This window comes from Pogona vitticeps, chromosome 5 (genome assembly GCF_051106095.1).
Source record: "Pogona vitticeps strain Pit_001003342236 chromosome 5, PviZW2.1, whole genome shotgun sequence".
Classification (NCBI taxonomy): Eukaryota; Metazoa; Chordata; class Lepidosauria; order Squamata; family Agamidae; genus Pogona; species Pogona vitticeps.
This window is the reverse complement of record NC_135787.1, coordinates 190,297,620-190,319,118: the sequence shown is the minus strand read 5'-3', so window position 1 is coordinate 190,319,118 and position 21,499 is coordinate 190,297,620. Positions and strand designations below refer to the sequence as shown.

The 21,499-nt window shown below is 42.1% G+C and overlaps 1 protein-coding gene across 2 annotated transcripts in view; it reads left to right on the top strand.

Moving 5' to 3' along the window:
* MYSM1 (Myb like, SWIRM and MPN domains 1) overlaps nt 1-21,318 on the top strand; it is a 32,774-nt gene extending 11,456 nt beyond the window's left edge. For both annotated transcript variants that reach the window (XM_073002498.2, XM_020811650.3), the window contains 13 exons: nt 737-1,473; nt 4,131-4,261; nt 5,428-5,531; nt 7,519-7,596; nt 8,867-8,955; nt 11,579-11,633; nt 11,874-11,924; nt 13,609-13,683; nt 14,630-14,818; nt 15,510-15,642; nt 16,709-16,814; nt 18,076-18,133; nt 19,221-21,318. In XM_073002498.2, the coding sequence (XP_072858599.2) occupies nt 737-1,473; nt 4,131-4,261; nt 5,428-5,531; nt 7,519-7,596; nt 8,867-8,955; nt 11,579-11,633; nt 11,874-11,924; nt 13,609-13,683; nt 14,630-14,818; nt 15,510-15,642; nt 16,709-16,814; nt 18,076-18,133; nt 19,221-19,385 (1,971 nt within the window). In that variant the 3' untranslated portion in view covers nt 19,386-21,318. The remainder of the gene's footprint in view (nt 1-736; nt 1,474-4,130; nt 4,262-5,427; nt 5,532-7,518; nt 7,597-8,866; nt 8,956-11,578; nt 11,634-11,873; nt 11,925-13,608; nt 13,684-14,629; nt 14,819-15,509; nt 15,643-16,708; nt 16,815-18,075; nt 18,134-19,220) is intronic.
* The last annotated feature ends 181 nt before the right edge of the window (nt 21,319-21,499 follow it).

Below are 21,499 nucleotides of genomic sequence, written 5' to 3'. Positions count from 1 at the left end.
AGTTATATCATTACTCCATATAGCTCAGAAAGTTCTACATAGAATGCAGTCATGCTCGTCTGGGCGTGATGAGGTTCAGCTAATTATATTCCCACCCCAAAAAAAGATAACATGCCCAAGCTCTCATCCAAATGTGCCTAATTATACAATATGCCTATATTTGTGTTAAGTAATCTTTCATCTGAACACATACTTGGAATTTCCAGAGTAAGTGATACACAGGTATCTTAAGATCTATAAAGAAAAGATGTGAATATTCAGTTATTTTTTAAAAAAAGAAATAAAATAAGTTATCCCCCAGTTAGCAATAAAATAACTTATCCACCTGCTAGGCAATGATATTCATATCCTTAGAAGGTTTGCTGTTTCTGTTGTGAACATTCGTTTCAGAATCCACATGCCAAGAAATAATTTTTTAAAAGAAAAATCTCCATTGCTCGCAAGTCGAAGATCTCTAGAAAGAGGGCCTAACTTATTTCAAGCCATTTTATTTCTGAAAGCTTTAAAATCAATCCATAAAATGAATGGGTAAAAACCGATGTTGTGTGAATGGACTTCCATTTGACCAAAAGGACTCTTCTGTTTTTACTTTTCCTGCATCTGCAATCTCAGTAACCCCAAGTCATTTTTAAAGACATTCAGGGGGCCAGCAGGGGAAAAGGGGAATTTACCCCCTATTCATCTGAATTTGTTATTTTGTTGTGCTTACCTCTTCTTCATATATTTATTTCTTAAGGCAAAGACTGAAGTTTCAGAAAAAGTGGACCAAGAGCAGTATGCCAGCGTTCCAGTTCCCAGTAGCAACACAGATGATGAAGGCAGGCCACCATCGTGGGCACCTACACACTTAAGAGGTCGGGCAGATCCTAATCTAAATGCAGTGAAAATTGAAAAATTATCAGATGATGAGGAAGTAGACATCACAGATGAAGTGGATGAGCTGCTTTCTCATGCACCTGAAGAGGAGGCAGGAGAGCATGAACGCCTAGATATTCCAAAGAGTCCCCCTGCCCAAAGCGTTCTCACTGCACCCACTTCAGATTCTCCTGGACATACATTTACAGTTCTTCTAACTAGGAGGGACACCCCACAGCCAGGGGAAAGCACAGGTGGGACTCCAGAGACACCGGTGTCATGTTCTGAGAAGCAAGGTCATGAATCCGTGAAATCAAAGAACCCAAAGTGGGATGAAGTTGGAGCTTCGGATGGTACCGATTGGTTTCCTAGTCTAGAACTTTGTGGAGACCAGACAGAATTCTCTGAGCACAGCGTTCTTTTCCATCCTTCCGGCCAACTGGAAGAGGAGAATCCAATGGAAGGAGAGGAGCTTAAACCACCTGATCAAGAAGTAGAGATAGATAGAAATGTTATATCAGAAGAAGAGAAACAAGCAATACCAGAGTTCTTTGTGGGACGTCAGGCCAAGACACCTGAGCGCTACCTGAAAATTAGAAATTACATTTTGGATCAGTGGTAAGTAGTATATGAAATCACTCTGCAAGACAATATATGCTGAGCAGTTGTGTGGATACCTAAAACACTTGAGCCAAACCAGTTTTGAGAGTCAGGGCTAGACATGGACTATTTGTATTTGTATCTCCAGGGAAAAGAATATGAACCGTGGCACCACAAGTGCTGCAGTGTCCCATTCCCTCCCCCTAGAACCATCCGGGCCACTCACCAGTCTCTGTGTGGCACAGATTGGCACCAGTGTGCCAATCCATGAAGAAGTCCAGCCCGCCATTCCCCTCCTATGTGCAGCCAACCACTCATCAGCCGAGAGGGGAGATTTTCCCGTCCCGCCTCCTCGCTAAAGCGGTTGGCTGCGCAGGGAAGTGGGGAAGGGCCGGCCAAGCTCTTGCATGGATTGGTGTTCCAGGACTGTCAAAGGTCACCTGCACCAAGCAGGGATCGGTGAGTGGCCCAGCCAGTTCCGGAGGAAGGGAATGGGCCACCACAGCATCTGTGGTGCCGTGGTTTGTAGTCGTATCTCCCGATATATGGATACAAATCGATCATGTCTAGTCAAACAATTGGTTCCTCATGAAGGGGCTTTATGGGTCTGGGTCATCAGCCAGTACAGAATGCAGAGTTTGATACAAAAGCAGAGTATCTCTCTCTCTCTCCCTCCATCCCTCCCTTTTCTTTTTTTCTTTTTCTCTCTTCCTCCCTCCCTCCCTCACGGACAGATGTACAGCCTTGAGAAAAGAAAGCTGAGGGGTGATATGATAGCACTTTTCAAAGATTTGAAAAGCTGTCATACAGAGGAGGGACAAAATCTGTTCTCGATCATCCCAGAGTGCAGGATACGCAACAGTGGGCTGAAGTTAAAGGAAGCCAGATTTCGGTTGCGTATCAGGAAAAACTTCCTAAATGTTAGAGCAGTACGATGGTGGAACCCGTGACCTTGGGAGTTGGTGGGCGCTCCAACACTGGAGGCATTCAAGAAAAACTTAAATCATCCCCTGGCTGATATGCTTTGATTGTATTCCTGCGCTGAGCAGGGGGTTGGACTTGATGGCCTTGTAGGCCCCTTCCAACTTTACTTTTTAATGATTCTATGACTATAGCTCCCCTGGCGTTTTCAAGCTCTGCTTGTGTATTGTTGATGTTTCATTTAGTAAATGAGATATTCAGGGCTTGAAAAATGCACTTGTCTGTGATGAGTGAAAAATGCTGCTCGATGAGTCACAGCTCCCTCCCTGCGTGTCTCCTTCCCCTCTGCCTGTCTCTCTCTCTCTCTCAACTGCAGTCCTCCCCTCCCCCCTCCCACTGCAAAAGGAAAACTGCCGTCTTCTCGCGTACATAGAGATATAGCTCTGCAGGAGAATGTAGAGTAGTCCCATGCTGGAGAATAAGGAGATTCTCTGCTCCCAATTTCAACCAGACAAGGACACATCCTGGGGTGGGAGGGAACAGTGGCTCCTTAAGAGGCTGGGCACTTTTGCTTTCAGTTTTATTTTTATTTATTTATTTATTTATTTATTTATTTATTTTATTTGTATCCCGCCTATCTGGACATATTAGACCACTCTAGGCAGCTTACAATAAAAAAAGAACAATATAATTTTAAAAACATTCACATCACCCAAAGCAGGAAGCCCTAATTGTATGTATGTCCTACATTTGCAGGCCACAAATGTTTGTAGTGGCTGTGAAGAAACTGAGTTCTAGGTGCCCCGTGGAATGGAATACAAAATTGCTCACAGCATTGTGTAAAGAGCCACCTAATTCCAACGTGGCACAAAACCTTAGTTGTCACCAGTTGGCATTATCTTCCCAGTTCAGCTCCTCCTCGTCTTCCCAGCCAACACCATCCACCTCTGTAATTTCAGCAGCTGCAAATTTAGAAGAAAACTGCACCCTCTGACTATCACACACTCTACTGGGATCAGGGTTTAGGTTGCTCTGGATGACAGGATAGGGTCCCGGGTCTGTAGACATTCAAAAGAAAGGCATTCAAAATATAAGCTTCATGACCCCACAGGCACACAGGTAATAAAGCAACCCAAGTAAGAAGGTATAAATCAGTGATTCCCAATCCCAATAAATTGCAAGGCTATAGTCCAGTCATGCTGACTGGTGACATTTTTGACTGACTGGTGAAACATTCTAAAATTTTTCAAGCCCTGGAGATATTGATGTTCATCCAGATGGATGGATAACAGTCCATGGATGCATTTGTCTGTAAAACATTTACAGATAGATGCCATCATCTCAGGTGTGTTTGGTGCGAACATGGGAAAAGGCCTTCTCCATCGCTGCTCCCAGACTCTGGAGCTCCCTCCCAGGGGAGGCCAGGCTGGCCCCATCATTTCTGTCTTTACTCAAGCAGGTGGGCTTTCCCTTAATGACTGTCTGTCTAAGGGAGGTTTTTAAAAATATAACTGTGTTGCTGTAAAATCTGTTTTAATAATGCTTTTATCTTGTATTTTAATATAATGTTTGTTTAATTCTTTCTAAATATTTGAGCAACTTATTGTTTTTACCTTTTAGTGGGTTTTTCTTTCTATGATGTAAGCTGCTTTGAGTCATTTTTTAAGAGAAAGATGGGGTAGAAATATTTTAAATAAATAAAAATATTGGAATCTTCTATTTTCACTTTTGTTTGTGGTTACATTTTATTACAGGGAAAGAATTAAGCCAAAATACTTGAACAAGACATCTGTGCGCCCAGGACTGAAGAACTGCGGTGATGTGAACTGCATAGGACGTATACACACATACTTGGAATTAATAGGAGCAATTAATTTTGGCTGTGGTATGAAAACTCCGATCTATTTGTTTTACATTTGTACCCTGCTTTTCACAGAAGTTCCCAAAGTTGTTCATTGAGTTCTTAAATACAGAAATACTGTTTATTCATATATTCATACGCCATTTTCTTTGCTGAAAATACCATTACTGCGTTACAACCTGGGAGCGGAACCCACACTGAACCATTAAGTGTGTTTGACAGAAGGTGTCTTGTATAGATAAGTTCAGAGAGATTTTTTAAAAATCTAATATTTACATGAATAGTACCATTGTTACAGCATGCATTGTAATGGCACGCAAGTGACGTGAAAGAAGACTACAGAGAAAAGTAATTATAATAAAAACTAAACAAGGGCAATAACTTTAAAAGTGCATTTTGCAGTCTATGATGACCAGTAATATAAGAAAAGGGGGAAAATATGGCCACTGTAGTTGAGGCCAGTTCAGTTGATCCAGAAGCTCATGAGTTGTGACCTGTTTTCTTCTTCGGCTCATACATTTTTACCCTAAATTGGCCTGCTTTTTGTCTTGTAATAGATCCCCTCTCCTTTCATTTAAAATTTGTTTGCTCACGTTATTTTAGCAAATGTTTTGAAAACCTAGCCATCTAATCTAGACCATCTGGACCTGTTTTATTTCCGGATGAAACCATTCATTTTTATGTTTTCTTCTCATTTTGAAAATGGGATTGGTTGACTGGCTTTTTAAATTTTTCTTAAGACTTTAGGAGCTCATTGATCGTCAGTGGGCAGAAGAAAGCTTTATGCATGAGCTGAATGGAAATTTGCAGCTGCTGAAATTGGTCAGGATGGTCTTGATGCTGCCCCATCATAAAATTGTTGCTTTGTGTCGTGTGAGCAGTTTTTGCCAGTCTGTATCCTCCCGCCTCTGATTATGTTGTCTTTCTGGCTCTTCTGCTAGTCTTTGTCCAAGACTGATTGGTTTTGGAAGGCTGTGAAAAGTCTCATCACTTTGTGTTTGATCTGCTTACTGAGATGATAACCTTTATATTGTATATTTTTAACACATACCAGTGATTCCCTTTAAATTCTGGTGGAATTCAGATGAATGCCAGAGTAAAGTTGCAATTGATCAGATCCACTGGTAGCTGGCTTCTTGTATATCCTTGTGAGACTTACACTGAGTTATCACTTCTTGTCACTTTTACAGAACAAGCCGTGTATAATAGACCACAGCCTACTGACAAAATAAGAACAAGAGAAGGCAGGGATGCTATAGATACATATCAACTGGTGCAACGGCTGCAGTCTATGGTAAGATCGCAAGTAATATACGTACCTTCACGTATGTATACAGTGGGGTCTCTACTTAAGAACTTAATCCATATTGGAAGGTGGTTCTCGAGTTGAAAAGTTCTTATGTTGAATCTGCATTTCCCATAGGAATGCATTGAAAACCATTTAATCCATATGTGTTCTTTTCCGTCCATAGAAACTACAGTGGAACCTCTACTTAAGAACTTAATCCGTTTTGGAATGGTGTTCTTCAGTTGAAACATTCTTAAGTTGAAGCAAAATTTCCCATGGGAATGGACTGAAAACCAATTAATCCGTTCTGGCTGTTTTTTTGTTATGTAGAGGTGCGTTCATACATTGAAGCATTAGTTCCCATAGGAACTAATGCAAAGCTGGTTAATACGTACTCTACCACTAGGGTGAGAATTTTTTTTTTTAACCTAAGATGACCTAAGGTTAAAAAAAGAGCAGGGAAGTTTTTTTTTCCTGTTCTTATCTTGGATTTCTGTTCTCAAGTAGAAGCAAAATTTAGCAAATGGAGCTGTTCTTAAGTTGGATTGTTCTTAAGTAGGGACGTTCTTAAGTAGAGACCCCACTGTAGTAATTCTCATTTGTCATACTCTGGCTTTGGATCACTTTCCTATGGTGTATCATTTTAACGTTGCCATGCTATTGATGGGACAACACACTGGAATATGTACATCTTCTTACAAACTTTCCATCAATCTTCGTGAAATTAATAAAGTAGGTTTTTAAGCTCTGGATAGTATCTTAATTCGTTTAATTTACTTATTTATGTATTGGTCTTCTATACTGCTACTCTGGGCAGGTTACAGCAATAAAAATAACCATAATAACAGTAAAACATGAAGGCAAGTCAGCAACGTACTCTTTAATTTTCAGCCCTGCTGGGCGGGTCTCCACCTCTCTTGCACGCGAGCACCACTGTGCGTGCGCACAACTCTTTCCCCGGCATCCGCTCAGTTCCGTGGCAACCAGCCCCTGACGCCATCGCTGTACAGAGGGAAGCGGAGTTGTGTGCGTGCGCCTATGCGCCCGGCTTACTGGGACTCTTACAAGTCGGTGTAGCTCCTGTGATCCACCTGCATCTCCTTCCTGTTCTTTTGGTGGATAGCAATAGGAAGGTGTAAGGTGTAAGTTTGTTTCTTATGGGCTCAGGTGACTGGTGGATCATCTTGACCGATTTTCCAAATGTGAGTTGTGGGAAACTTCTGCTTAAAGGTTGTAGCTGCATTTGTTCCAGTGACGTGCAGACACTCCTGGCAGGAAGTGGCAGCTGCCAGTAGGCGGGGTGACCCCTTATTCTGCCCTTTTGCTTAGAGGTAGAGAATAAGATCAGAGAGTTATTTCAGCCAATCCTAGTTGCGATTAAGTAACTAGTATCCTATCTGAGGGGCTCATCTCCGAGTGCTCACTGGAAGGACAGATCCTGAAGCTGAGGCTTCAGTACTTTGACCATCTCATGAGAAGAGAAGACTCCCTGGAAAAGACACTGATGTTGGGAAAGTGTGAAGGCTAGAGGAGAAGGGGATGACAGAGGACGAGATGGCTGGACAGTGTCATCGAAGCGACCAACATGAATTTGACCCAACTCTGGGAGACAGTGGAAGACAGGAGGGCCTGGTGTGCTCTGGTCCATGGGGTCACGAAGAGTTGGACATGACTTAACGACTGAACAACAACATCCTATCTGAATTCTAACAACATACTATGTAATCATGCTAAGTAAATAAAAGAGCTCTCAGGTTGTAGGCTGTAGGCTCAGCTGGCTCGGACATCCGTTGCTGACTCCTTTCTTCTAAGGCAATTAGCCTTCCTTTGTTCCGTGATCACCTACAGTGAGTCAGGTCAGTACCAGTCGTCTGTATTCACCAGCTTGCGAAGCGTGTGACGGTCCAGCATGGAGTGCTTCACTGTGCCTCCACATCAAAGAGGGCTTTAGGCCCTCCGACACACAAACATCTCTGTTTTTATTTTGGTACAGCGCACAAGACGACGACGAGTCAGGGACCCATGGGGAAACTGGTGTGACGCTAGAGATCTGGAAGGACAGACGTTTGAGGTAACATTGGGTCATCCTACGAGAGAATGACAAGACCTACAATTTAATAGTTTATTTGTAGTATTGGCCCCCCCGAATAAGCTCCCAGGGTGACTTGCAATGGCAGTAAAAGAGACCAGATCAAATATAAGAACACAGTTTTGAAATAACAGTGCTCCTCATGGCATATAAAATTTTCAGCTAAGGATATCTGTGTTTTGCTATGTGCATGCTAGCATGCTGTTAATGATTTTAAGGATAAATGAGCATCATTTACTTAAAATTCATTAGTAACATGTTATCAAATGGTTGCCCTTCCAAAGTTTTTACGAATGTGAGTGAATGTTACAAAAATGTTAAGAGTGAGCAAAAAAGTCTTTTCAAAGGATATCAAGTTGAGCATGGAGGCAGTCTCCATCGGTTGAGTATTCCACAGTCATGGTGTCACCAAGATAGCTTCTTACCGTTGTAGATGCGATCAAGGAAAATATCTCAGCTTCCTAAAGGGGGAATCCCAGCAGAAACCTGTAGTGTTGTTCAAGTGTGACAAGACCATAGATATATTATTAGAAAAACAAAAAAGATTGTCTTCCCTCCCTCCCAGGCTCCTAAGGGCTTGTGTTGAGTGCTCTGTAGCTTCCCAGCCCTGACTTATAAGAGCTCAAGTGCTCTGAGTCTCAACGCAAAGGGTATCCATAATTAAAGGGATGGGAAAATGTGTTCCAACAACCCCTGTACAGAATACATGAACAAGAAGAATCTCCTCTCCATGGTGGAGATTTTCCTGGCCATTTAGAACTGTAGTTTTCTAGGTCTCTCAGCTTCCTACAAAGCAAGCAAGCTGTTCTTAGTCTTGTTCACTGGTGGGGCTTTGTGTACTCCTGTTGTTTAAAGTGTATCTGCCATAGGTCTAACTTGACAATAATAACACATGCTAGCACAGATCAATGCATTGGAGTCAGAGCCTTGCATGTGCTGAGGTTATCATAATTATCAAGTCAATTCTGACTTATGGTGACCCTCTCCAGTGTTTTCCAGGTAGAGAATACTCAGAAGTGCTTTACCCTTCCCTTCCTGTAGGAGCGCTCTGGGGCTGTGCAGCTGGCCCAAGGCTACCCAGGCTGGCTCTACTTGCAGGAGGCACGGGGGGGGATCGAACCCCCAATCTCTGGCTCTGCAGCTAGATCCCTAAACCACTGAGTTATCCAGGCAGCTCAGTGAGGTTAAGCTTATTTGAAGGATACCGGTGTGGTGTACATTCATTATCTAATGTTTGTGGGGTTTTTTTTAGCACCTCTCTGCTGAAGAAATAGCGAAGAGGAGAGAAAACGAGAAACATAAACTACCAAAACTGACTAAAGGACTAAGGCATACAAAAAGGTATAATTTTTTTTAATGTCTTGTCAAGGTTGCAAATCCTGCGTGTGTAAAGCCATTCAAATGTATGTTGGTTAGCCTATATAGTATGTGAAATGTTACAGTGTACAGGCGTGTTAGATGGCACTCTGGCACTCCTTTAGAGGGCATCTAATGGCCCAGGACATTGCCAGGGTGCCATCTAACACCTGTTAGATGGCACTATGGCAAAGTCCTGGACCATTAGATGCCCTCACAAGCAGTCTGCAAAGTAACAGCTTAGAGATGTAGAAAAGCTCTCTTAGCAGCCTGCTGTGCTAGCAGATATTCACGGGAACAAGTCAAAATATAATGAATGAGTTGCTTCTGTAAGGGTTTGGAGAGGGAGCAAATGCAATGCAGATTTCTGATTGATTGGTTGGTTGGTTGGTTGATTGATTGATTGATTGATTGATTGATTGATTGATTGATTGATTGATTGATTGATTGATTGATTGATTGATTGATTGATTGATTGATTGGATTTCTATCCCGCCCATCCAGAGCAAAGGTCTACTCTGGGCGGTTTACAAATTTAAAAACAATAAAACCAATAAGCATATAAATCCAAGGTGGTGAAAGTATAAGAACTTAAGATATGGCAGGAGGGAAAGCCTGCCCATATCGTCAGGTTTTAAGTTTATTCCTGAAGACACCCAGAGAGGGAGCCAGGCGGATCTCCCATGGCAAGTTGTTCCAAAGGCGAGGGGCCACTGCTGAGAAAGCCCTACTCCTTCTTCTTTCCTTCTGGACCTCCCTCAGCGTTAGGCCCCTCAGCCGCCTGGCCTGGCTGGAACGAGTGACTCTGGCAGAGCTGGTTGAGAGAAGGCGCTCTGCTAGATATCAAGGTACTAAACCCTTTAGGGCTTTATATGTCATTGTGAGAACTTTGAAATCAACGCGGAAACGAGTGGGCAGCCAATGCAAGGCAGCCAGCATGGGGGAAATATGTTAAGAACTCAGGCCGCTGCATTTTGTACCATCTGAAGTTTCTGGGTCAGTCTCAAAGGCAGCCCCAAATAGAGTGCATTACTGTAGTCTAATCAAGATTAGATTACATGAGCACATGGACCAAAGTGGTGAGCGCCCCTCATCAAGATAGGGACACAGATGTCCTTAGAAAACTAGGGTTGGGGTTTAGTAGGTTAAGCGTTTGCTGTACCTCAGATGTTGACAGTGGAAGAAGTAGATAAAGAAATAGAAAGGTATAAAAATCAGTAAAAAAAAAGACAGCTCTGGCAAGGAGCAAAGGACAAGAGAAGAGCCCCCGGTAGAGGCTTTACGGCAGCAGTTCCCAACCTTTTCCTAGTCGTGACCCCCTTTTGGGGTAAAGTTATCCCTTCTCAGAAAGCAGAGACTTCTTCCCACCCCCCCAAAAAGGGGGGGGAGACACTCACTTTGCAATCACCTTGGGAAACACTGCTGTAGAGGAAATTCTGTCGAGGAAGAAAGGATTATTTGTAAGAATCCAGAAGTATTACCATGTGCGACTATGTATCTGCTTATGCTTTAGCAATTAAGATACTAAAATAGATGTGCCTTGAGAGATTTTTTAAAATGATAGTTACTGTTCTCTTGTGATCCTATTGTTAAGTGCTTATTTATTTTGAATCACTTTATTAACTCACAGGTACATTTTTAAAATACTATATCAAGCTTTTATAGTTTCATGTTTCTAGATACTCAGTAGATAGGAATGCTGTTACACTTACATATGCTGGCATATGCTTGTTATGTAAAAGAACAGAAAATAAGAAATTTTCTGGACATTCAGTTTGTCTACTTTGTATGGGGCAAGGAACTTGAAGAATTCAGAAAGGGGGAGTTAATTTGTACAAGGTGCAGAGCATATACCTGGTTCTCTCTAAAAGAAACACTAACAGGAATGATATCCGTTGTGGTGAAACCAGGTTTCTGATTCTTCCAGAGGTCTATAAAAGCATATAGGTTTCTTGTGGAAGATGTTCAAACCTTACGCTTTCAGATCTGACACACTCCCTCTTCTGGTTTGACTGTTATCAGGAGCACTGTAAACCAGTGGTTCCCAATCTTTTCTCAAATGTTTTTGGACTGAAACTTCCAAAACCCTTCAGCATTTGCTGTAGTAGTAATAGTAGACATCCTTCAGTCTCGAAAGACTGTATGGAGGACTTGGAACAGCGTCTAGTGTGGCTGAGAAGGCCAATTCGAGAGTGACCATCCCTTCCACCCTGAAGACAAAGACAATCTGTCCCCTGTCCATCTCCCTGATTTGGCTGGTTTTGGGACTACCTCTTGGCCTTGGCCTGCTGGACAAGGGTCTCTTCAAATTGGGAGAGGCCACGATGCACTGCATGCTTGCTGTGCTGGCCAGGATTTCTTGGAGTTGCATCCCAAAAATGTCTGGGAACCCCAGTTTGAGAACCACTGGTGTCAACTATCATTGTACTGTATTCAGATTGCTATTCAAAAAAGAAGTGTCACATTTTTCACCATACCACATAAATGTACAGATTTGAATAAATAACTTAAGATTTTGGAAACAGGCAGTAATTAATATTGGGATTGTACACGAGTTTTCCCTCCTGTTAATTCTATATTTTCAGAGAAATTTTATTTCATTTTATAGTTCCTTTGATCCCTTTCAGCTGATCCCTTGCTGTTCCTTCACAGAAGAAAAACCAGTAAGTATGATTTTGTGTTTTCTCCCATCTTGGATCATTGTGTTTTTAGTAATATATTGTTATGATTTTAAACTGTAATTTGTTATATGATATGTTGTCACCCACCCAGAGTAGTCTATATGATTAGATGGGTGGGCCATAAATGTAATGAATGAATGAATGAATGAATTTAAGGAAGAAACAAGAGCACACCTTTGTTGACTTTTAAGCAAGCTTTCCTTATCCTTTGTATCTTCCTAGGAGCCGTTCCAAGTAAGGGTAGCTGCAGAGGCACTTCTGATTATGGATCTGGTAAGAGCTGCATTTTCTAGCAACTCACTTGATTACACTTGATGAGAAGAGGCAGCCATTAGAGATGGGGGCTTCATATTAACACCCACTCCCAGAACCTGCCAGACCACTCACCGTGGCAGGCAACGTATATGGCTGGCATCATCTTTAGCATCCAATTGCCGCAGTAGCCCAGCTGCTGCAGCCCTGCCTTCCTGCTCGCCCAGCCATTCCATCGCTGAGCATAGAGACTCATCATCCCACCCCCTGACCAGAGTGGCAGTGTGAGCAGGGAGGTGGGGCTGCAGCAGGTGGGCTACTGCGGCGATTGGGGAGCTGGAGACAAAGCGGGCCATGCACACCACATGCCACGTGGTAAGTAGTCTGGTGAGTTCTGGAGGCGAGCGTTAATTTGGCCATTCACCTGTGCTGCTGAGCCTTGTACTTGTATATGAATACAAAGCCCTTCTCTCTAGTAGCTATATTGGTCTGTGATGTGGTGGTGCTGCGGGTTAAAGCACAGAAGCCTCTGTGCTGGGAGGTCAAAAGACCAGCCATCGTAAGAGTGAGCTCCCGTTGCTTGTCCCAGCTCCTGCCAACCTAGCAGTTTGAAAGCATGTAAGAATGCAAGTCGATAAATAGGTACCACCTTGGTGGGGTCACGGTGTTCGGTGTCTAGTCGCGCTGGCCACGTGACCAGGGAAACTGTATACGGACATTCGCTGGCTCTACAGCTTGGAGACGGGGATGAGCACCGCGCCCTAGAGTCGGACATGATTGGACTAAATGTCAAGGGGAACCTTTACCTAGCATATCTGGCAAAAACAAAATAAAAATAAAAAAAGAAGACAAGTTTTTGTCATCATCAAATGGAAGTCTTGATCCATGGCAGGATAAAATCATAGCTCATATGTCTGCTGTTCAAGTTTTTATTGATTCATGCGGATGAAACCATTCTCCAAACATTGATGGTTTCTAATTCCCATCAGCTAGTGCAAATGTATTCAAAGGAAATTTAAAATTCATTTATTATATTTTTCTTGCTTAAGTCGTAGAATATCAATACAGTAGAACCCCAGTATATTCTTGCTTACGTCGTAGAATATCAATAGAGTAGAACCCCAGTATGTGCAAGATCAATATCCACGGTTTTAGTTATCTGTGGTTCATTAAAGCTGTATATGCAACATCCTAGGGGGATGGGGCTTGTGGGCTTTTTCATGCCTGCTTGTATGTTGTGTATAGGGTTTGCTACTACTTTCCATAGGTCGTGGAACAGATTCCTCCATAGATACAGGAGTCCTTCTCTCTTTACACTTGTTTTATCCATTAGTTGAATCATACCTACCTCACTGTTCAGTGCTAATTTTTACGGCCTTTCCCATTTACTCAGTAAAACTCTCTGTTGAGAAAATTGATTCTCATTATAGTTGGCAAAAAGGAAATTTTTGTTTATTTATTTAAATGTTAACAAGGATTAGGTGCTCTACTCAAGGGGAGTTTCCAACTAAACCATATTTCGCTCTGATGTTCCAAATATATGTCATTATGTTCCAGTTGTATGTAATTATTTGTGATTAGGTTCGGCTACCTTCATAACTCTTCTAGAATTTCTCCTTTCTGGGTGTGGTTTTAGAGGACATTGCTTAGCTACAAGAATCCAAGAAAAATACTGAATAAGTCATTTTTTTTCTTGCCCTTTTAGCATGCTCACGTTTCAATGGCAGAAGTAATAGGCCTCCTGGGTGGAAGATATTCTGAAAAAGATGGAATACTTGAAGTAAGTGGTGTGCATGTCAGTATATTAAAAAGGTCAGTCTGATTTTCCATCACTTCCACGTGATGGTTTTAACCTACAAAGCCCTAAACAGTTTGGGACTTCAGTGCCCTGCAGAAAACCTACTTCCAAACAAGGTCTACCCGGATTATGCAAATGTCCCAAGCAGGCCATCTGGGGATTGCTAATCCTGAGAGAGGCCCAGAGGGAGAAATTGAAAAATGGGGCCTTTTTGATGGTTGCTCCTTGGCTGTGGAATGAACTTCCTCCTCGATTCATCTGGCCTTTTCACTGGTGGTTTTTAAGAAGTCACCAAAAACCTTATTATTCAGGCAGGCGTTTCAAAGTATGATACCTGTAGAGTCAGCTGAATTCATCTAGCCTTAATACAGCCAATGCCACTATTTTAAATGTTTATTTATGAAAATGTATTTTAATGCATTTTGACTAGATCTTGTATTTTATCATTTAAGTTTTCTGTTCTGTTGAAGGGGTATTTTAATGATGCTGTTGGTGTGTCTTGGGTGTAACCCTCCCAGAGTGGCATTCAGCCAGATGGGCGTAAAAATGAAACCAACATATTCATTTTCTATGGGCAATAGAGTTAATCCCAGGTTATTAGAGGGACCCGTTTCGGCTGTGACGTTCTCTCAGTGATCCCGGGCTAGCCACACTCTTCCAACTTTATCTGCTTTGTGGTATCATGGTAGAGATAAATTGGGAGCGAGGGACCCATTGGGGAAAATGAGCTCGGTGGCAGAAAAATGGGATACAGACAGTCAAATAAACATCTATGTGAACCTTGGGCAAGCATTTGGGAATCCTTCCAGAGGCACAGGAGTGAAGAAATTCTTGCTTCTTTGAATAGGAGTGTGATTGTTATTAGGAATCTAGCAGTAAATTATCACTGAATTGCAAGCATTTATTCCTTCTTATCAACTTGTTGCAGGTCTCTGCAGCAGAACCATGCAATAGCCTCAGTACAGGTTTGCAGTGTGAAATGGACCCGGTATCTCAAACTCAGGCATCGGAGACGCTTGCTGCTAGAGGCTGCAGCATTATTGGGTGGTACCATTCTCACCCTGCCTTTGATCCTAACCCTTCGATTCGAGATATTGATACCCAGGCCAAATACCAGGTAATGTATTTCTGTTTTTCAATACAAGAGGTTTAATTCTCACCTTCCACTGAGAAAAATGAGTAAGGATGTAAGTCATAGCTGTTCAAAGCACTCTCCAATTATTTTGTTCTTGTTGTATGTCGTCAGGTCCCTTCTAACTTAGTGATCATATGAGCAAATGATCTCCAAAATATTCTGTCCTCAACAGCCCTGATCGGCTCTTATAGACTCAAGCCTGTGGCTTCTTTTAGGGAGTCCATCCATCTTAATTTTGGGCTTGCCCTTCTCCTACTGCCTTCAACCTTTCCCAATATTATTAACTTTTCTAGAGAAGTTTGCGTTCTCATTATGTGCCCAAACCAGGACAGCCCCAGCTTTAGCATTTTTGCCTGAGATAATTCAGGCTTGATTTGATCTTGGACTCCCTTGTTCACCTTTCTGGCAGTCCAGGGTATCCTCAGAGCTCTCCTCCATCACCACATTCCAAGCAAATCATTTTTCTTCTTCTCAGCTTTCTTTACTGTCCGGCTTTCACACCCATTTGTTTACTGACCTTTAATTTTAAACTGAATACTGTACTTATAAAATGCTGTGCTGACATTTAAAGTGGTGGTGGTGGGGAGTTTATCAGAAAGCAAATTTATATTACATTTTTGACAGGCAGAAATATGTATACATTTTTAAATTATTGCCTTTTTATGTTTTACAGAATTATTTCTCCAGAGGTGGATCGATGTTTGTTGGAGTAATTATAAGTCCATACAATCGAAATAACTCTCTTCCGTATTCCCAGATTACTTGTCTAGTAATTAGCGATGAGACAAGCTCTGATGGATCCTACCGTAAGTTTAAATAAAAATTATTCTTCATGTGTACCTGCTACTCATCTTCATTGTACCTTAGATTTTTAAACTCATCCACTTCTTTCAGCCAAATTCTATGCATGTTTACTTGGGAGTAAGCCTCACTTAAATCAGTCACTTCCAAGTTTGTGTGCCTAGGATTTCAATGAGAAATTTTGGTAGAAAAAGATATGAAGCAGAAAGTGAAATAAGTTAATTGTTTACTAAGTCTTTGGGTAAGAATTTACTGAGCTTTTTCAGATGTACCAAGGGACTAATGTATGCTTATTAGTTCTTAAAAATGCAAGTCCCCAATTTATATACAGTGGTGCCCTGCATGACGACGATAAACCGTTCCGTTAAAATCGCTGTATAGCGAAATCGTTGTCATGCAGAAAAAAAAACCATTGGAATGCATTGAAATGCCTCATCGTCCAGCGAAGATCGCCCATAGAGAACCGCCGATCAGCTGTTTAAAATCGCTGTTTTGTGAAGCTTCTGTCCGGAAAACAGCCATTTTGCGAAGGGAAGCCATTTTGCGGAGCCGGAAAAATCATCATTTTGCGAACAAACGGTTTGCGAAGCAAGGACCTAATCAACGTAAAGCGAAAATCCCCCATAGGAAACATCATTTTGCGATCGCAAAAAGTCATCGTCAAGCGATTTTGTTGTTTAGCGGGTTAAGCGTCTAGCAGGGCACCAGTGTATATTGCATTGGTTTTAGCAGATGCTTTTTGTTTGACATGGGTCTATTGTGTGAGAATCACATGTCCAGATGGAATCTGTCCAGTTCTTTATATATTTCATATCCTAGTTAGCCTGAATAAACTAGAAGCTAGTTAAATTCAAACAAATGTTTTCATTTTAAAGAATAGTATGATTTTGACTGGATTATGACAGAGAAGTTATTTCAGGATATAACTGGTCTAGAAAGCCAGGGTTTTGAAAGCTCAAGGCAGCTTTTGGCCTTGTACAAAGCAATTTCATATATTGGAGTTTTTGTCACCACAAACATAACGGCGAGAGCAATGTATTTCCTACCTGAGCATGTTTTAATGGCTTACAGGCTTGCCATACAAGTTTGAAGTCCAACAGATGTTGAAAGAACCTCAGTGGGAATTAATTCTGGAAAAAACACGCTGGGTCATTGAAAAATACAGGACGTCTCATAGGTGCGTAGTGTTTTATAGATTCTAAACTGTAGAAGCTAATGCAAGCTTGCATTTTGGGAACTTTTGTTTATTTATTTATTTAACTTACCGTACTTTTTGCTCCATAATACGCACCTCTCCATAAGACGCACCAAATTTTTAGGAGAAGAAAACAGGAAAAAAATAATCTGTTTTCTTCTCCTAAAAATTGGTGAGCTTTATGGAGAGATCCATCTTATGGAACACACCCTAGGACCCTTTGGAGGCTCACCCAGCCCCCCCCCAGACCAGAGGGGGCGAAATTGCCACCTTCTGGGACTCTTCTGAAGCTTCCCAAGCCTCAAAAGAGTCCCAGAAGGTGGCGATTTCACCCCCTCTGACCCCCGGGGTGTGGCAGGGTGAGTCTCTAAAGGGTCCTGGAACACACCCTAGGACCCTTTAGAGACTCACCCTGCCCCTCTGGGGGTCAGAGTGGGCGAACACCTTCTGAGACTTTTGAGGCTTGGGAAGCTTCAGAAGAGTCCCAGAAGGTGGCGATTTTGCCCCCTCTGATCCCTGGGGGGGGGGGGCTGGGTGAATCTCTAAAGGGTCCTAGGGTGTGTTCCAGGACCCTTTAGAGACTTACCCTGCCCCCCCCGGGGGTCAGGGGGCAAAATTGCTACCTTCTGGGACTCTTCTGAGGCTTCCCAAGCCTCAGAAGAGTCCCAGAAGCTGGCGATTTCGCCCGCGCTGGCCCCGTGGGGTGGTGGTGGTGGATGGAGCATCGCAAGGGTCTGAGTGAGCCTTCCAGGACCCTTGCGACGCTCTCCCCACCTGGAAGCTGGCGATTTTGCCCGCGCTGGCCCCGTGGGGGTGGGGGGACCGTCGCAAGGGTCCTGGAAGGCTCACTCGGACCCTTGCGATGCTCCCCCCCCCATGGGGCCAGCGCGGGCAAAATTGCCCTGGAAACTGCCAATTTCGCCCATGCTGGCCCCGTGGGGGTGGGGGTGGAGGGAGCGTCGCAAGAGTCCAAGTGAGCCTTCCAGGACCCTTGTGACGCTCCCCCCACCTGGAAGCTGGCGATTTCGCCCGTGCTGGCCCCATGGGGGGGTGGGGAAAAGTGCGTCTTATGGAGCAAAAAATACGGTATATGCTGCCCACACTACCCAATGGTCTCTGGACAGCTTAAAACTATTCAAATATAATAAAAAGATTTTAATGAACCAATCCCAAATGATTATGTATCTTTTGTTTCAAATATTTCTGTGTATTGCCTGACCTTTTTATTTCTGTATTACAATAGCTGGGTGCCCATGGATAAAATCTTCCACCGAGATTCAGACCTGACCTGTCTGCAAAAGGTGATCATCATCAATTCTTTGTTTCATATTTAAAATTACCCAGTCTTACGTGGTTGCAACAGGAGCATGAGATTCGGTCTGGACTTAGTCTGGATCAGAGAGTACATCCATAGAAATTAGTGGCCAGAATCCTGGTGCCTGAATATACCCCCATAAGTCCAACAATGTAAATCACAGTGGTGAATTGTAGCTTGTTAAGGAGCTGTTTTTATCATGTGTGAGTTGTGTGACTTGACATGAGAGATTAAGTATCAAGTCCTTGACTAATTGCAGTGATTGATCTTGCAATGATGCTCACATATATGAGCAAGAGCATTCTAGCCAGTAAACCTGAAGCTAGATTGTTGTGAGTTCCATTGAATGCAGTGGCTGTACTTAAATACAGGATCCAGCACATGAAATATGATGTTCTCCCTCCTGCATTATTGCTGCACTTTGTTGTAAACATCTTAGATTCCAAACTGGCTTTATAGGAAGATAATTTGATTTAGGTATATGAATGCTGAAGTATAAATCATGAGCTAAGGTCCTTTTTTTGCTGCCAGTTCATTGTAAGGTATTTAGCTCAATAATTGAACAAAAGTGTAACAGGGGCAGTAAGGGGGGGGTCAGATCTAAAAATGCAGTGTTGAACTTTTTTTTCTCTTGGACTGCAGAGAGAGGTATTCAAAGAGTGAAGGACTTTTAAAAATTCTTCTTACGTGCATATTGAACAATCTTTGTAGCACACACTTGGGATAGGTGGTTCTGACTTCCATCTTTTCAGAGATTTTGCACCTCCTTTAATATTGGACATATTGCATATATAGGGGTGTGCATGCCATGGTTTGACTCTATAACCTGAATATGTTTAAGGGCTTGTTCGTATAGACGTATGATAACAGAAGTGTATATGACGACATTTTTCATTGTTATCAGCAGACTGAACAGTTGGCATCTTTTGATTGTATTGTTATAGCTGTGAATAACCCCCAGGGTGTTAATATATTTGTAGAGTTATCACAGATTACGAGTAGGTTTTCCTTGTAAACATCACTTAAGCGGTGATTTATTTCTTGTTTTGCTTTGTTCTTCAACTTTAAACTAGCTGTTGCAGTGTATGAGGAAGACCCTGGACAATGTAGCAAATGTTTTTATTGCTGAAGAGTTCCTGGCCCAGTTAGAAAACTTTTTCATTTCAACCTTCATTAAAGGAGCGTGGAGTGATACCGCTAAAGAAACTGGTATGTGTCCAGATGACATATCATCATGATGGTTTTGAACAGAGCCATTGCTCCCTTTATAATAAAGCAACTGTGTGTGAGAATAACAGCGGCCATTGTGGCTCAAGAAAACCATCATTGCTGAAAGACGGGAAGGAAAAAATCATGACAACAACGTGATCCCTCAGATAACTCCTAATATTCTAACATTAGGGTTGAACTGCAGTAAAATTAATGAACGACTTGGGTAGCCAAGGGCTTCCATTGAATCATGGCACCATGCTGGTTGCACAGAATAACTGAAGGTCATGATGTTCTGCTTGCACCAAAAGCCAATTAGCTAATCAGTATTCCAGTAATGCTCTCTAATTATTCTAATTATTAACTACCTTGATGTGACATTCAAGGAACACCACTTTGTGTTTGTGTTAAATCGTCGAGACATCAGTAAACTTTTGTCCAAGTAATTAATTGTGCTGTATTAAATACTGCTGAGTTGTACGGGTAATTACTTGAATGACAATCGTGGCAGTGTTCTTCATGGCAAATCATAGCCGTGTCTCACTCATTGATGCCATCCCAGTTTCTTCACGAGTCCTATTTGTTGCACCAGAACAGGAGAACAGTAAAATAAGATTGGATTCAAACCTATCTTTCACACCAGATCATCTTGTCTGGAGTTACACAGTTCTCTGAAGATGACATGCCTGCAGAATAGGACACTTGTTCAGTTATTAAACCTAATTAAAGACAGCAGTCCTGCTTGAATGTTGTAAAAATCAGAAACTGTGTTGAGACTCTTCCCCTGATTTAAGCTGTTCCCATTCCAGGTGTACTGGAATATGAAATACCTAAACACCATAGGAAAGTTTATTGCATCCCATATAGACTTTTTAAAAAAAAAACTTAAGCTTTGTCCTTCAAAGTTTGTGGTGCAGTGCTGTCCACTCTGTCCATTTTAATTCCTAAGGTGTCTTAAGTGTAATAATGGTGACACTCAAGTTGTGCATTTAGTGTGTTAGTGTATGTATAACAAGTCTTTTCTCAGTGAAGACCAAATTATATTTGGTTCAGCTATCTGCATGTAAAGTGCCCTGATTTGTATTCACTTATGTATGCCGATGTTCATTTTGAAAAACAATCTGAACACTATTAATATGAACCTAGAACCTGCTTCCCAGACTTGGAACCTTAGGTGTTGTTTGGCCTGTGACTGGAATGAAATTGGTGTGCACATAAGATTTGATCAACTTGCCGTGGCTAATTAATGACGTGCCCAAGTGCACCTTCCTTGTGTTGTCAGGGATATTGACCAGACATGCCACTGAGACACACCCTGATCCTTCTGCAGTTAGTTGCACAAAACTTATGCAAATGCCAATAGGGTTCTAGCTTACAGCTTCTAGAAAACCCGATTGTTGGCTTTTCTGGTGTGGGGCTTCTGAGAGTTATAGTCCAAGAACATATGGAGCTCCAAGGTTGCCCTAGCAGTTATTTTCCAGCATCGGATTCTCCAGAGGTTCTTAGACCAAAACTCCCAGAAACTTTCACCACTAGTTGTGCTGGCCAGGATTTCTGGGAGTTGTAGTTCAAGAACATCTGGGGACCCACGGCTGGGAAGCCCTGCCCTAGACCATTATGCCCATCATGTTGTATGTAATACAACCTTTCATTTCTTTTCCCACCGAGACCCTTGTGTGGTGTTGCGTAATATCGTTGCTTTCCGAAAAAGATGCTAGAACCATGGATTCTGCTTTTGAGATTTTTCACAATTACGTTGCCGCTTCCCATTTTGTAAAATAATGTTTACATCAAATATTGTCAGTGCCAGTGACAATGTTGTAAATATTGTGTATTTGTACAGAAATGAATTGCTGATCCGCCTGTCATGTGAAATAAAAATACAGATGTGTTTGCCGACGATATGGTTTATCATTCATTGGAAGGGTTTCATCACTAAAATAAAGAGAAAACTTCCTTGCAGCACTGTCTGTTTAATAAACTGTGTGAAAGTGCCTAAAAAATGTTCCCTTGTTTCAGTTTAGTCGTTCTGTACATCAAAAAGTACTGTAATAACTTTACCATAAAGAGAATATGGAATACATTAGTGTTTCTTTTTAACTATAATAATTTGTCTTTGTTGGGCAGGCTAGCATCAAATTAG